Genomic DNA, 15,798 nt, shown 5'->3' with positions numbered 1-15,798 from the left:
ATTCTTGGAGCTATTCTGCGCCGTCTCACAAAGCACTAGTAAGGGTTGTTATCGACTATTTGCACGTTTTGTTTCATTTTTCATTTCTTTACTTACTTTCCGCCCTTTTTGGTCTCCCATCAGTTAACCAACAAAATCCCCCTTTTTTTCAAGTTTCTATTAGATGCTTGTCTCTCGTCCTTTTACACTTGTTCTCTGTTCATCTGCCCCCCCCCCCCCCCCCCCCCCCACACACACACACACACAATCTTTCCCAAAGCCCCCCACCCAACCCAGACAGCTGTCTCACCGCAGCACAGAGCTACAATGTGACACAAGGCTATAAATATGAGTTCACATAGACACACACAAACACATACACTCACACTATAAATACCATCCCTGTGCAAAACACTCTGCTGCAGTATAAATATTTAAGTATAAATGTGTAATGAATTTATTGATATGTTGCCCATGCCAGCAGGCACTGTTTTGAACCACAGCGTGGTGAACCAGTGTGGTGGGATTGAAGTGGTGCTGAGGGATTGTGGGAACGCATGTTCCGAGTTAGGCAGCTGACCAATCGGTGGGCTGGAAGCTGAAAGCCGCATCACAGAGAGAGCTACTGATCAGTACCAGTCCTCATGGCAATCCATCTCTCTCCTTTTGCTCTTTCTCGCCCTCTTTTTTCACTTTCTTGGTTTCTTTCTTTCTATTTTTTTAAACTCTTTTTTCATATCACCTCAGAAACTGTGTTTTAGTTCCTTTTTTTTGCCATATTTCATTTTAAATTCAGAAAATTATGCAACTCTCTCACTTATTGTGGCTCTGTTTTTTAACTTATGAGAATGTCACCATCTTTAGCCTCAATTCAGTCTCTTTTCCTTCAACCTTCGTCATGGTGCAATTCTGTAATTGCTAGTTGCAGCGAAGCTTCCCAAGCATGTGTCTGATTTATGAATGACAATGTTTTTTTGAGTGAAAATTTGCTCAAAATGTGGGAAAAAGATCCCACACTTCCACAAAGACTCGTGCAGATAAACAGCTTTCCTGCAAAGTGATCAACAAGTGAACCACGGTTTCTTTTTTAACTTAATTGATACTGAGCATTTTGTTCTTTCATGAATGCATAAGAAAGCGAAACTTACTTGACTTAGATGCCCCACAATTCTTGGATTGTAATAAGTAAATGCATCATCCAACAGAAAATAGATAACAAATAACTTAGGAAGGATCTTATGATGGAACATTTTCTGAAAAGGGACATTGCTGAGAGACAGACAATAACAGAAAAATGTGTATTAATATGTAACATTTATCTATCTTAAATTACTATTATGAGTTAAGCAAGGCACTTGGAAAGCAACATGTGAATGTGCTGATGAAATAAGACTAAGGTACAAAAACAGTAGCGATCCATATACTCCCACACTGAACACTGTAGCTATTGTAGTCGTAGTTTTATTGGGAGTAGCCAGTATCACTTCCTTTTTGATTCCATTCTTGATTAACCCTGATGTTTGCAATAAAATTGCTCCAATGTCTCCCTTTCCTTCCTCAGCATTTGTTGTTCCACTCTAGTAACTTTTACCCTTCATGGGAAAGTTAATAAAAAGTAGAATTCTACAAAGACATTTGTGTAAATGATATGGGATAATTCTGTTTTGTTCTATTACAACATTAGCAAAGGAGTCAAATGTTGACTGAAATCAGAGTTGCTAGATTTTTATGTTAACGTAAACAGAACAGAATTCTAATGTTGATAAAAAAGGAAAACACTACCGATGTGTCGTCTCCAAAACATAACCTGTTGTTGGCTGCAATAGTTGATTGATTTAATGATTGATTGATAATGAAATGTGACTTGCATTACAGCAACGCCATTTAGAACATAGAAATTAATTAAATGAAGACAAGAAGCAAAGATACACATATTTGACACAACATTGCAAACAATCAATCAGAAGAGATACAGAAACACATTTGATTGTATATCACATAGATCTAAGTGTAAGACAAATCCTGATCATCTTCAGGGAAACCTGGATTCTTGATATAGGCCTTTACTAATTTGCTATTACTGTATGCACTAATGAGGGTGTGGCAGCTAACAGCTCAACTGATTGTCTTATATGGATTGTGTTTCTGATTTCTTTCTGATTACTGAATGATTGAGGAATCCTTCATCATCCTTCAAATTCAACAACAAACTCATTATCTTATAACTTCATACTCTTGGGCAAGTTTTCTGGACTTGAATTGGCTTGAAGGGTTGTATTTCTCAGGCTCTGCATGACTGATATTGGCATCTTACCTGATTGGTTGCTCCTATGAGGCAACATAGGAGGCATTGGTTTTGGGAACATGCAGTCTGGGCCCTTTTGAACACGACAGCACTGTACTCTATACCGTCTTACAGAACCAAGGGTCTATGTGCTTACACTCTCATTTCTACAACATTTCATGCAGATGACTCCAGAATACTCTTGTCTTGCATTACTCCATTACTGTAGAATTTAAACTTAGACCACATTCTTTTTTTAAACACATGGGGCCTTGAGGGAACTGATTTGGCTGTGAAATGGAAAAAATCTTCAAGCTCACTTTCATTTGCTGATGTAGATCCCTCTCTTGTTCAAACAGATTTCCAGCGGTCTTTACACAGTGTAAATCTGATGGAGGGTTTAATATGATGAGTCTACAGAGGAGTTCCATTTGGCATTTTGGAAAAACAACCATGATGCCACCAATTTGGCTTTCTTGAAATTGTGAACAAAGAGAATGGTAGCTCTCAATACAATGAATCTAAATCAATCTGCATCCGCTAAATGATAAAACAAAATGGAATAAACAGATAACAAAAGGTTAGGCATTCATCTTGGACTGTAAAATATTGATAACAAATGAGAAGGGGAGCGAGACTAAATTATTTTACTACTACAGTTAAATGAGCATTCATGCTCCTCTATGGTTTGCACTCCTAACTGTGTTTGGCTCCACTTTCTTCACACCTTTCCACCATGTTTACATCCACTTGCCCCATCAACCAATTCCTCCTGTCATCTCCCTTACCTCCTCTGACCTCCTCTCCTCTCTTCTGTGGACCTCTCCCCTTCCTCATTACTCATCAACTCTCCCCCTCTTTGTCCCTCCCTGCGTTCTTTCAAAGCCACATCCCTCTGTCCTTCTTCCAGCACCTCTCATCAGAGGTCACTGTTGCTTTTATCTGATTCAGGTTGGTGAGTCTTTGTAGGTGTGTATTCATGTGTATGGATGTGCATCAAAGTGTGTGTGTGCATGTAACTACAACTCTTTTCATATCCCTGCATCTCTTTATTTGCTCATTTCTGTGTTTACCTTAGAGCACCCAGTGTAATCATATTGTCACAGCCTATTTCAGAGTGCCCAGTCAACCTCTCTATATCCTCCACTCTGCTTCACTTGCATTTTTCCACCCATTTCTTTTGCTCTAACATGCTATTATTTTATTTCCCCTGTCTGAATTTACCTGTCTGCCTTTCTCTAACTTATGTCCTGTTTTGCTTCTTGTTTGCCTCTCTCCAATTTTCTCCATCTTTCATTCCTTCCTCTCCCTCCTCCCATTTGCCCTCTCTCCCTCTTTCTGCCCAAAGTTCTGCAGCCCAGCTGGCATGGTTTTCTAGTGGTGTAGTAAAATATAAATATAATAAGGACGTTTTTGAGCTGGTGAATCCATTCTGAGCAGAGAAACATCACCACAGAGCCCACAGATGTGGCACAGACTCAGGAGAGAGAAAGAGAGAGAGAGAGAAGGGGGTGGCCAGAGGGAGGAGAAGAAATCCCTTATTTGACATGTACAGAGTACAGCAGAAGCACTGACTGCATTGTTGGCATTACAGAGCTCCGGGACTTGTTATCTCGAAAAACATACACATTTCAACCAAATCTTCTTCAACAATTTTCATGCAAGTCTCAAGCATGAGTCTCAGTCTTGCTCTCAAGTGCTACTTCAAGAATCATCTTGTAAAGGGACATACTAAATTATCTCAAGGAAATGAACACATGTGAAACAGTTGAGAGTAAATGTTCACTAAATTCTACAAAACTCTGAGGCTGAAATCTGATTTTCCGCTTGCAACTGTATTTAAACCTTGGTATCAGTAGGCTACTCAATCATGGTTAGCAAAAAGGAATGTAACCTTTTTCCGTTTTGTCATAGCTCAGTGACCAAATGCATTTTAACTTTGACCATGAAAAGCAGCTTTTGAAAATTCATGTGTTCTGTTCTTTTTATTGTTCTATGATTGACACAGGAGCATGTAAGTATAGGCTATAAAAACGCAAGTATTTGAGCAATTGTGTAATCGCTTTTAGAAATGTTTTAGTCAAGCTTAAAAGCTTTACTTAAAGTTCGTTGCGTTGCTGAACACAAAATTGCGTGAATTTGACAACTTTTGGCTTTAGTAACATACCTGTGTGCCTGTATTTGTCTGTGTGCTTCCTTCTCTTCATGCTGAGTGTTTGGTGTCAGAGCACAGCCTACTTCAGTCCCCTGGGCAGCTCTTTGTTTGCTTTAGCCATGCGGTGGCTAGCCTAGCCGCTAACTCCAGGACACATTTAGCCTGTGCTCCACTTTTATATCATCCTGCTTTTATTTTCCTTCTGTCTGAACAAACACACTGCACTCAATTGGCCTTGAGCACGACTAGCATTGATGCAACTCTCAAGCATTGATGGACAAATTTGGTCATTGTGGTTTTGACTGGCTTCTATGTTAGCTCGAGCTTAGCTAGCTCATTAAGAGCTTGCAAAGAAGTGCTTGCTGCCAAATATGTTAAGGGAATTGAGTAAAGGCTACAGTTAAACACATCGAGGACATTTTATATTCTTGTCTTGAAAGATTAAGGCCACAAGGTTTCAGATTGAATCAATGTAATGCTCAGAAAAAGAAGGGTATAAAGACCTAGCGTTAGGTGTTTATTGTGGTCAGGGATTGGACGGTGGAGTGTGTGGAGGAACAGAAGGAGGAGGAAAAGGAGGAAGAGGGATGGTGGTTTTTGCAACCAGCTGTTGTTACCTTGAGCACACGGCCTTTTACCCCCATTACAGCGAAACACCACAAGCCACAAACACGCTAGCTTCCACTGAATGCAAAACAACCAAAACTCGCTTGTTTACCAGCAAATGTGCTATGTAGCTACTCACTCACTCTTACTCATTCAACCCTCATATTTCCCTTTCTTTTATCCTCTCCTCATTTCACATCTTGCTCCCTCATTTTCCGACATGTTGTCGGCAAACCCTTTGTACCATTTTCTCACCCTCTCTCATTATCTCTCTGTCTGTCTGTATCATCCTTTTTCACATATCCACCCCATGTTTTTTTTTTTTGTTCATCTCCTTCTTAGCATTTCCTTTCATCTGTTTGCCCCACTCAGAGCCTTTGTTGGTCAGGGCCCGGGGTATGCGTGGGTAACCCCGGTGCCCATGTAAAGGCCCTGTGCTGTGGACTCATAGAGCCCCAGTGCCAGTAGCCTACATGAAAGCAGAGAGAGTTTCTGGGGCTGGCACCCATCTCCCTCTGTCCTGCCACCGTGGCCTCTTATTTCACAGAGAAAATTAATAACTTTAACAAACATCAATGAGCCAGGGCCTGATGCTCGGTTGGCGTGCCGGCTGTGCACACATGGCTGGATATGTGTATTTTTTGCTTGTGTGTTTGTGTGCCGGCATGTGTTTGCACTCATACCTTACACGATGTTAACCATTAAAGCATTAAAGAAATTAGCTCACAGAAATTGTTTAAGAGGGAACATTTTTGCGGATCCTATGTGGTGTTTGGCGCCTCGATAGTTTGTTCTGATCGAATCGTTGTCTTCTTGGAAGACCATGGTGTCCTTTCTTGAGGCACAGATGAACTGAAAGATGGATGGATGAAGGGAGGGATCGATGGATAGATGGATGGGCAAATGTGACCACTTCTGAAGCATTGTCGACAGCCATGCTGAATAGGCAGCGGGCCTGCCTGCAGCCACTCCCGTATTTATGATCTTCAAAGGAAAGATGACACACACACACACACTCACGCACAACCACAAACTGTTGATAGTTACAGGAAAACATATGCTTGAGCAACCGTGGGTACAGACCAATTTGCATATAGATTTATATGTGCTCATTGACACACACACAAACCTTTGTACACATGTTGAAACACTAAACAAGGAAGACAGAAAAAGATCAGCACTCAGCTCTGCAGTAATGCATATCTGGCATGGATAACTGATCAATAGTTTGCCTCTTCATTTTCAGTGCTTGTGCCTTGTTGAATCTTGAGGTAGAAACACACATATTATCATCTGAATGTACATTATATGCAGTGGTGATTCTCCAGCCTGTTGGGGCCCAAGGCAAAAATCAATTGGGGGGGCCCTCCAACCAACGTTCAGCAGGGCAACGAAAATGAGTGCTGTCAGATGGGGCCCCCTTAGGGAGGTTTCCTACTGTCATTGCAAAATTTGTACATTTTAGGCAACTGCTTTGAGGCCCCCAACTGGTCTGGGGCCCCAAGCAGTTGCCTTGCCTTGCCTGTTGACAAGCAGCGCCTCTGATTAAATGTATCAACATCTCGACATTGACTGCAGTGCCAGATGATGGCTACACATTGGCTATTTGGTTCAGTGTCTTGCGCATGACCATTTTCTGTATAAAACGCTGGAGGAGCCACAGGTTGAATAACCGACCATTAGGGCATGATTTGTTATTTTGGTATTTTAAATGGTTATCTTGGCTAAGAATTTGCTAAGTATAACAAGTTTGTTTAAGTGTTAAATAGACTTTTTTTCTCTGGTGGGTTAGGTGCTGGACTATTCCTTGGCTAGGAGCACTGAAGTTCTGTCGTCACCTTGAGGTTTGGCAGACAACCTGTATACACTGGTTTTAATCAAGAATCAAGAAATAGTCGCTCTGCAAACCCACTGGAAAACCTCATCCTGTTTGTAAAAATCATCACTGGTAAAAAACTAAAATAAAATATAAGCTATCATTTAGCCAACTTTTAGGTGTACGTTGTTGGATTTTGTTAGCTTTGGACAGAGCTTGGGTATGGCCACCCGCTTTCCCTTTAATGCTACGCTAAGCTAACTGGCTTCAGGCAGCCGCTTTCTGCTCAATGGACAGGTGTTAGTGCTCTTGACCTTCTTATCCAACTCTCGTTAATAAAGCAAATAAGATCATTTCAAACTATTGATCAACATGCTGGACTCTCAACATCATGATCAATGACCATGCCCTCCACACTAAAGTCCCATTAAGTGAGAATTTAACATTGGAGCAGTTCCACTCTAGAAAGCCTAAAAGAAATGACGTAAAACACTGGCAGCTCTATGTGATTTTGATTTCTTTTAACCAACTTGTGCTCCATACTGGGAAAGTCCTAATGAATTTACTCAAGTGTCAGTTGACAGTCTATTTCAGCTTTAAGGTAAACACAGCTATAGATGGCTGTTTACTGTGTGAATCCCTCTCTTTGCTTTCCCCTGTTCCATTAAGAGACATCTAAAGCAGCAGTGCAGCAAAAAATACTTTATGGTGTTTACACTCACAAATAATAAAACATAAATTGTGGAAACCCTCAGCCTTGTACAGTCCAGCTCATTCAAAGGAGGCTGCCCTGAGAAACAGGGGTGAGACCACTGATTTTCTGCGGGCAAATATTTGAAGAGCTAATTTGGAGGGGTTGGGTTCGCTGGTGTTGAACAGAGTTTGTGTGTGTGTGTGTGTGTGTGTGTGTTTGCATGTGTGTGTCAGCCACAAGCAGCAGGGGAGCCAGACAAATTAAATTACAGATTCAATTTGGCAAATTTAGGAAACTTGTAAAAAGTTATTATTCCTTTTGATCATTTGGCAGTGATGTAAGGCATTAACAGGTTTAGTTAGCAAGTCAAATAATCCATTTCACCGTGAATCAATCAGTCAGCTAGCCCTCCTGCCAAAAATCCAGGCAAACAGTCTCTCATAGAGCTGGTAAATTACTACATTACCCAGTCAGTCAACCAAACACTAGTAAGCAAATCAGCCAATGACCCTTGAACTTATTTGATATTGGAATGCAGCCGAGAAAAAGAAAAACCCAATTGGCTATACTCCGGGAAATAGATTGGTTCAATTGATTGTGATTGCTTGTTGTTTACAATCTAAAACACAAAAACAAAGTTGTCAGCATGCAATTTTTTCAAGGGCACAGAGGGACAAAGACAACAGCTGGACATCAGAGGTGGCAGCAATAAAGGGTACTGTTTACTACATTTTGTTTAAGTGTAGACAGGACTGATCCAATGCGCCCTGTACCCAGGAAGGGCGGGGTGGGTGGCAGAGCGGGGACGGGAGAGAGGGAGAGGAGTGAGGAGGAAGGCAGGACTGGCAGGGTGCGGTCTGAAGTGGCAACAGATCGTTTTGGATCAGTCAAATCCCTCCAATTCAACTGGAAAGCTGCAGCTTGTTGCACGCTGGCCGCATCTGGAGAGGAAGAGCTTTCAAACAGAGGCTGATGCTGTGACAGCTCCCAGCGCAAAAGAAAAGAGAGGGAGAGAAACCACAACACTGCAACTGGGATATCAGTAACCACTCTCTCTCTTTAACTCTCTCACCCACCAAATCGACTTTGAACCTGTTTGTTTAAATACACGGACTTTACAGCCTGCAAACTTACTGTTGATTCTGTCAGGCGGAGGGAGCGAAGTTTCTCTATTTTGCTCTATTTTGTTTGGAGCAGCTGATAACTTTTTGGTGTCCTCATGGTGCCCGGTGCAGTTGGGGTGCTGAGCTTCTTGGATCAGAATTTCCCGGACGTGATACAGCAGCTGTCACGGACGATGGAGTCGGGAGCTGAACCGGAGAGGTACTGAAGACATCTCTCTCTCTCCCCCGGGAGAGTCCTCCCTCCCCCCGGGGCGATGCGGATCTCGTTCCTTCTGCTCACCGCCTCTCTGTGTGCCTTGGTCCTCCTCCTTGCACCTGCCTCGGAGGGCTGCGGACCGGGGAGGGGGCACGGCAGGAGGCGGCTCCCGAAGAAGCTGATCCCGCTCGCTTACAAGCAGTTCAGCCCCAACGTGGCCGAGAAGACCCTGGGAGCCAGCGGGAGACCCGAGGGCAAAATTACGCGCAGCTCAGAGCGTTTTAAAGAGCTGACGCCGAATTACAACACCGATATTATCTTCAAAGATGAGGAGGACACGAATGCAGACCGGCTCATGACCCAGGTAAGGAGACCACATGAATGAAGAGGGAGGGAATGGATGCAAAACATCCAGCCCAGATGCGTAAAACTGAACCATCGTTCCAGGGAAGAATCTGGTTGAAGCACATTGTCCATCGTCTGTAGTTAAAAAAAAATGATGAATGTAAGCTATCTTCTCTGGCTTTTACTGAGCTGACTGCAGCAGTCCTGTCCCATGGATCTGAATTATCTGGTTTACTTCAGACGAGATTGACCACTACTCTGAATGCTTTGCTGTCAGTTGAATGTTTAAACCAAACTGATTGATTTCATTGACTCTTAAGCCCTTCGTCTCACCTCTGGATTTTGCTTCTCGAAAAAAGTAGTTACTGCTGTTGCCATGAAGTGCTTATTTACTCCAAGACCAAGCTTTTATTCTGGCTAATCACACTCAGTCGTCTTAGTCGTGGATTTGTCCCAAGGGAAGGCATGTGGACTTCTGCTTAAAACCTCTCTCCCTCTTAATGTGTCACATCAAATTATAATATGCTATAATAATCAAATTTTTTTTTATCTTAGTTTGATATCATAGTCTTAATTTTTAAGTTGTTTATTTGTCTCAAAAGAATGCAACTGGATGATAAAACCAATAACTTAGTCTAGCATTAATTGTTGGTCAATGAATTCACCACTGGCCACTAATGTGAGCCTCCTTTTTCCAAATCAAATTCAGCCTGTTTAGTACAAATATATCTCCAATGCTGAGTGACAACTTGACTTGAAGTGGAAAACTGCTAAATCATCCCCAGCAAGCTACATGGATGGTTGTACTTTGACCATTCACCTGACACAAATGTAATAGAGTAATACTCAACATTTGCTTCTAAGCGTTTTGAGTGTGTTCACCCTCACCATTTTTACAAAAGGACCTACCAGTTGGTCATATTGTTTACTATTTGGTCATTCATTCGCCCACCTGATTATCTGTCTATGCTGCACTGTTCCTCTTTCTGTTTCACCTTCCTTTTCTCCAATTTAATATGCTGACAGTGATGTCTCGTACTTTCTGTTCCCACCTGACACACCAACTCGCACAATTGTGTGTCCTTTTTTTTTCTACTTAATTTGGTTATTTCTTGATGTGGTTGCAAACAAACACTCAGACCGGTCCCTTCTTCTCTCCTCACTTCCAGCTACTCTCTCAGCATATTTAGATGACTTTTTATTCTTTTTGCGTTGTCAATTCCTAACAGCCTGCTGTCCTTTTCTCTCCTCCTCCCTCTCTTAGCGTTGTAAAGACAAGTTGAACTCTCTTGCCATCTCTGTGATGAACATGTGGCCGGGTGTGAAGCTGAGGGTGACGGAGGGCTGGGATGAGGATGGTCACCATTCGGAGGACTCACTGCACTATGAAGGACGGGCTGTGGACATCACCACTTCTGACAGGTAGGTGTGCAACAAAGAACATAACCTGAGTTAGATGAGCTTGATTATATTTAAACTATCCACACATAATCAGGTCAATCAGCCAATCACATTTTCAGTAATGGGACGAGTAAACCAATAAGTCATTAAACTTCACAAGTGTGTGGAAAAAGCCTTCCAACATTTTGAGCAAATTTACATCATATTGAGAATATATGGATACAAGTGTTATTTTTATGTTTGTTTGGAATGTTATGCAGTGTTTGAATTATTTTGGACTCTAAAATATCTTTGTTCTTCTTTTATAGGGACAGAAATAAGTATGCCATGTTGGCTCGGCTGGCAGTAGAAGCTGGATTTGATTGGGTCTACTATGAGTCCAAAGCCCACATTCACTGTAGTGTCAAGTCAGGTAAGAAGTTAATGTGAGATCTACTGTGTGTGTGTGTGTGTGTGTGTGTGTGTGTGTGTGTGTGTGTGTGTGTGTGTGTGTGTGTGTGTGTGTGTGTGTGTGTGTGTGTGTGTGTGTGTGTGTGTGTTTGTGTGCATTATCTGCACATGTGTTTGTGGACAGCTTTCATTACCACTAATGAGGTTGATGCTATACCCTTTGTTGACGATCCACTATTGGTTAAACTCAACATCAGTGTGTGTGTGTGTGTGTGTGTGTGTGTGTGTGTGTGTGAGCGTGTGTGTGTGTGTGTGTGTGTGTGTGTGTGTGTGTGTGTGTGTGTGTGTGTGTGTGTGTGTGTGTGTTTGTATGTGGCCTATTGGGAGACAATCAAAACAGGGTGTGCACCTGGGCTCTTTAGTCTCGGATGTTGGTACCTAGCTATGATAAATGTGGAATATTTTGCTGGAAAATTTGCGGAAATTGAGGCAGTGAAAATGTAACATTTTCTACTTGTATTTATTTATTATTCAAAACTTTATTTCAGACTCCAAAATTATTGAGCTTTTCCTCATTTTCAATGATGTTAAGATACAGACAAATGCAAAATTAAGATTATATTTGGGGTACAAATATAAATGATTGACCAGGACATATACGCAGATATTTTCACTCTATGACTTTTTCAATATCTTAACCAATTAGTGCGAGAGGTGAAGTAGTTTGTTCAATTTGACATCTGTTGTACTGAATAAGAATAAGAAATAAGCATAAAAAGAAAGTTGTGGGTTATCAAGTGTACACAGTCCAAAAATTTGTACAGAACAGTATCATCTGCATATTGTAGACATGGATGTATATGGGTTGGTAGTGGGCACATTTCTGTGATAAGCATCCTTTAGCATAATATCCACTGAAGGAAGCTACTGATGTGAATTTACAGCTGACTCTCCTTTCTGAAAGTTAAGGGGTTTCTGATGTTAATTTTATTTTCATTTTCACTGTTAATATCAAATCACTTTACTACAACTTGCACTTTATGTAACACAAATCAAATCTAGTCAATACGCAAACAATACTTGGTCCGAGTCCAATTCCTCAAATATTTTAGAAATCCATTTTCCAAAGTCTGGTACCACCAGCTGTTTGATGCCAAGCTGCATTCTAGCCCTGCATCGAGGTTAGTAGGCTGTGAGATGATTAACTCTCTCTTTGTTTTGCTGTTTCTTTTCCTTCAGTAGGTTTCTCTCAGATCTCTTATCTCAGTCTTATCACCTCCCGGTCAAAGCCCTCCTTTTCTGCAGCCCTCAGGCTTACAGACACACACACCTTGGACAAATATTTGGCTGCCTTAAGATTGCTTTAAGACGACCCTCCCGCTAACACACACGTTTACATTGATGCATTTCTTCTCTCACATTGATTTTGCCTTCAGGAGTCTTGGCAAATCTAATACTCGACTCAATTGTTGCCTCTCCATTTTCTTTTAAAAACATTCCACTTACTCTTTTCCGAAAGAGCAAAATTCATTCATTCTTACAAAACTCCTGAGAATGTGCCAATGCTCTTTCTATGTGTGGAATAAGTAAGAGTGTGCATGTGACTGTTTAAAACACAATCCAAACAAAATCCAGACCCAGGTCTGAGTCTGTGTGCTTTCCTGTCTCTCTGACCCCGGGTCGTGCTTTGACTGTGGTGATACAATCAGCTGGTTATCCATTAGCTCTCGCTGAATGCCTCCTCTTGCCACCTTGTCTCACTGCGTCTTAAAGGGACAACTTTGAAATGGAAACAAGACCAAATCCATGTCCTGTGACATATTTGAAATTCTAAATGACAGACAATAGGCCAATAGGACAAAAAACATACTTCATTTTATAATAAAGTTACATTACTTATGTCAAGAATTTTGGTACCATAACAAGTTAGAGTCTCTCACAAAATAAGAAGAGTACAAAACTAGACATGAAATGATTCCCTTAAAGTTATGTAAACATGCCTGCCTTAGTATCCATGCCTTAGTATTGCAGATTGCATTGTGAGCCACACAAACCTATTTTGCTGTGTTGAGACTATTGCTGGTGTTTACCTAAAGTTTGTTTTCTGTGGTGTGAATGAGGTCAAAGAATAAAATGGTTGGACATGACTCAGATTATATGCATATGTTAACAATCTACCACTGATCCACTGAGATAAAGTTGTCCTTGAGTCAGTGTCAAAGTCTCATGGCTTTTATAGGCCACTCTGTGATCATGCATCTAAATGTAGAAGTCCAACTACTTTACTCTGCTGCTCCAAATTTAAGCTGGAATGAAAAGTAGATTATATTATATAAAACAACCTTTCTTTTTATCCAGAACATTCCGTGGCAGCCAAAACTGGTGGTTGTTTCCCTGGTGATGCTCAGGTCATGCTCGAAGACGGGACTACAAAACTGATGCGTGACCTCCTTCCGAGCGACCGCGTCCTGGCTTCTTCAGCATCAGACGGTCGGGGCCCCCTGCTCTACAGCCCGGTCTTATCCTTTCTGGACCGCCAACCCAACGTCACAAAGATCTTCTACATCATTGGCACCAACTCAGGACTTAATATTACTCTCACAGCCGCTCACCTGATCTTTGTCACAGACTGCACAAGTGAGCCGAATGGGAAAGAGACAGCTGAAGGGCCTCTTGTTGGCTCTGTACGGGAAACCAGGCCTAGCTGGGAATCAGGCCTCCGGACAGTTTTTGCCAGTGACATCCTGCCAGGACAGTGTGTGCTCACTTCACAAGTGAAAGAGGGCTCACAAGCAACACTTTCAGTCGTCACCTTCGTAGAGGAACAGAGGAGCACCGGATTGTATGCTCCCCTTACCCAGCATGGGTCCATAGTGGTGAATGGCGTGTTAGCATCTTGCTATGCTGCCATGGACAATCACCACTTATCCCACTGGGTCCTGGCACCCCTGAGATTCTTCTACAGTCTGATGGGACCTTCAGAGCCACAAATTGACGGCCTGCACTGGTACCCCTGGCTTCTTCAAACGCTGGGGCAAATACTGCTGGACGCAGGACACTTTCACCCCTGGGGGATTGAGCAAGGACTCAGAGATGAGCAACAGAGACATGTCTCACACTGATGATGTCATTTACATACCTGTAATCAGAAGAACCAAAGCACAGATCCCCTGAGGGATCAGGGACAATTCTTTTTTGTAGTGGAAACAATGTTTTTACCATAGAGTGCATAAAACATGGACAAAGTCTCAGTGACGTCACCCATTGGTTTCACAAGCCGAGTTTTGAAGCCCAATGAGGGTGGTCGCCATATTGGAAATGCTGTCTCAAACTAACTTTTGGTCAATCTAGTAACAGGCAAAGAGGTGGAGCTGAGTTAGGCCTTTAGCCTCCTGGTGAACAGCTTTAAAGCACTCATCTGTCAGTCAGATCAGACATGCCACTAATTATGCATAACTCATTCATAAAATCCAAATGAACAAGTTAAAAAAAAAATCACCCCGCCCTACAGTGTTTACAAGTAAAGACATGAACTATTGATAAAAAAAATAATTGAGGCAGGCTGTTAACATTTTTATTTTGGCACTTTATCATGTGTGTTAGGGGGACTCCTGCAGCCAGTCTCAAGAGGACACTCGAGGAAATGCAGCAATTTGCACTTCCACATTGGCTTTAATTTCCAACACCAGATTGCCCTTGGTTTTTACTGGCTCTGCCTGCATTTACAGTAGAACATTTTAATTTTGTAAAGAAGAGACATAGAGGATTTATTACACTTTGTTAAATTAGGTAATTCCAGGAGATTTTGAAGACTGAAAGAATTAGGTTTGACAGGAAATCCAAGCCTTTGGACAAGAATTTTATAAGCTCATGATGAAAATGAACTTGAATACCAACAGAATATATTAACATGAGCATCTCATATTCATATTAAAACTGGATGTTTAAACAGTTCCTCAAGGAGTACCTCAGAAATAGCTAAAACAATTAGGAAAGGTGAATCAACAAAACATTTAACCATCTGAAGATCATGCTGTGGCACAGTTAGGAGTCAGACACAATTTTAACATACAAGGACATCTTTACTGATAGCCTAACTTTTCAAAAGTCTAGGTTGACTACATAAAGGTTACATTCATAGAGGAAGAGGGAAGAAAGGACAGAACAGAACAGCATGAAGAAAAAAAAGGGACCAAAAGAGGTTAGATTCAAATCTTTATATGTACATTAAGTATTTCTACAGTTGCAGTTTATTGTCTGAAACATCACTACAGTTAATGAATAGGTTTCTTACTGGGTTTTTTATGTTGTATATTCATATAAAAACAATATTTAACTGAAAATGTGGGATAAAGTTATTTAAATTTACTGAAGGCAGTGTAGCAATTTGCTAGTGGTGCATTGTAGCTTTGTTGGCTCTTAAGAAAAACGATTAAATTGCAGGGAGTAATGGTAGGCATGGTAACTGTGTTGCAGTGTATATACTTTAGCTTTACAACATTTGTGAAATAGCCTACTGATAAAGGGAAAGATTCATATGCTGTCAATCTGTTTTATCGTTTATGTCATCTGCTGTTGGTCAACTTGATTGTCTCAAACTGATTCATATGGTTCATTTATACAGTAATTTAAACTCGTTTTTAGACAATGTTTTTTCATTGTTTCAGGTCTTTAGTTTTTAATTCAAGTCATCTAGTTAAGGCATAGCTTACACAACACTCAGGCTGTATTCATCTACTGTATTTTGCAACAGCTATGCATTCACCATGTACAGAAAGCAGCCATTTTCCTCTGTCATCACACTCAGA

At 41.3% G+C, this 15,798-nt stretch overlaps 1 protein-coding gene across 1 annotated transcript; it reads left to right on the top strand.

Moving 5' to 3' along the window:
* Nucleotides 1-8,199: 8,199 nt before the first annotated feature.
* Nucleotides 8,200-15,031, top strand: LOC132987285 (indian hedgehog B protein-like). The gene is made up of 4 exons (XM_061054245.1): nt 8,200-9,218; nt 10,464-10,621; nt 10,909-11,012; nt 13,349-15,031. Exons 1-4 carry the CDS (start codon nt 8,913-8,915, stop codon nt 14,110-14,112), a joined length of 1,332 nt encoding a protein of 443 aa, XP_060910228.1. The 5' UTR covers nt 8,200-8,912; the 3' UTR covers nt 14,113-15,031.
* The last annotated feature ends 767 nt before the right edge of the window (nt 15,032-15,798 follow it).

Source organism: Labrus mixtus, chromosome 13, assembly GCF_963584025.1.
Source record: "Labrus mixtus chromosome 13, fLabMix1.1, whole genome shotgun sequence".
Lineage (NCBI taxonomy): Eukaryota > Metazoa > Chordata > Actinopteri > Labriformes > Labridae > Labrus > Labrus mixtus.
Note: the sequence above shows the minus strand (reverse complement) of the source record. Positions and strands in the feature narration are given on the sequence as shown.

Bases quoted from the DNA above. Each gene is read 5' to 3' on its own strand.
- LOC132987285 (XM_061054245.1), top strand. From the start codon at position 8,913: ATGCGGATCTCGTTCCTTCTGCTCACCGCCTCTCTGTGTGCCTTGGTC. The intron at 10,622-10,908 runs GTAGGTGTGCAA...CTTCTTTTATAG, and splicing joins GACATCACCACTTCTGACAG to GGACAGAAATAAGTATGCCA. The intron at 11,013-13,348 runs GTAAGAAGTTAA...CTTTTTATCCAG, and splicing joins TCACTGTAGTGTCAAGTCAG to AACATTCCGTGGCAGCCAAA.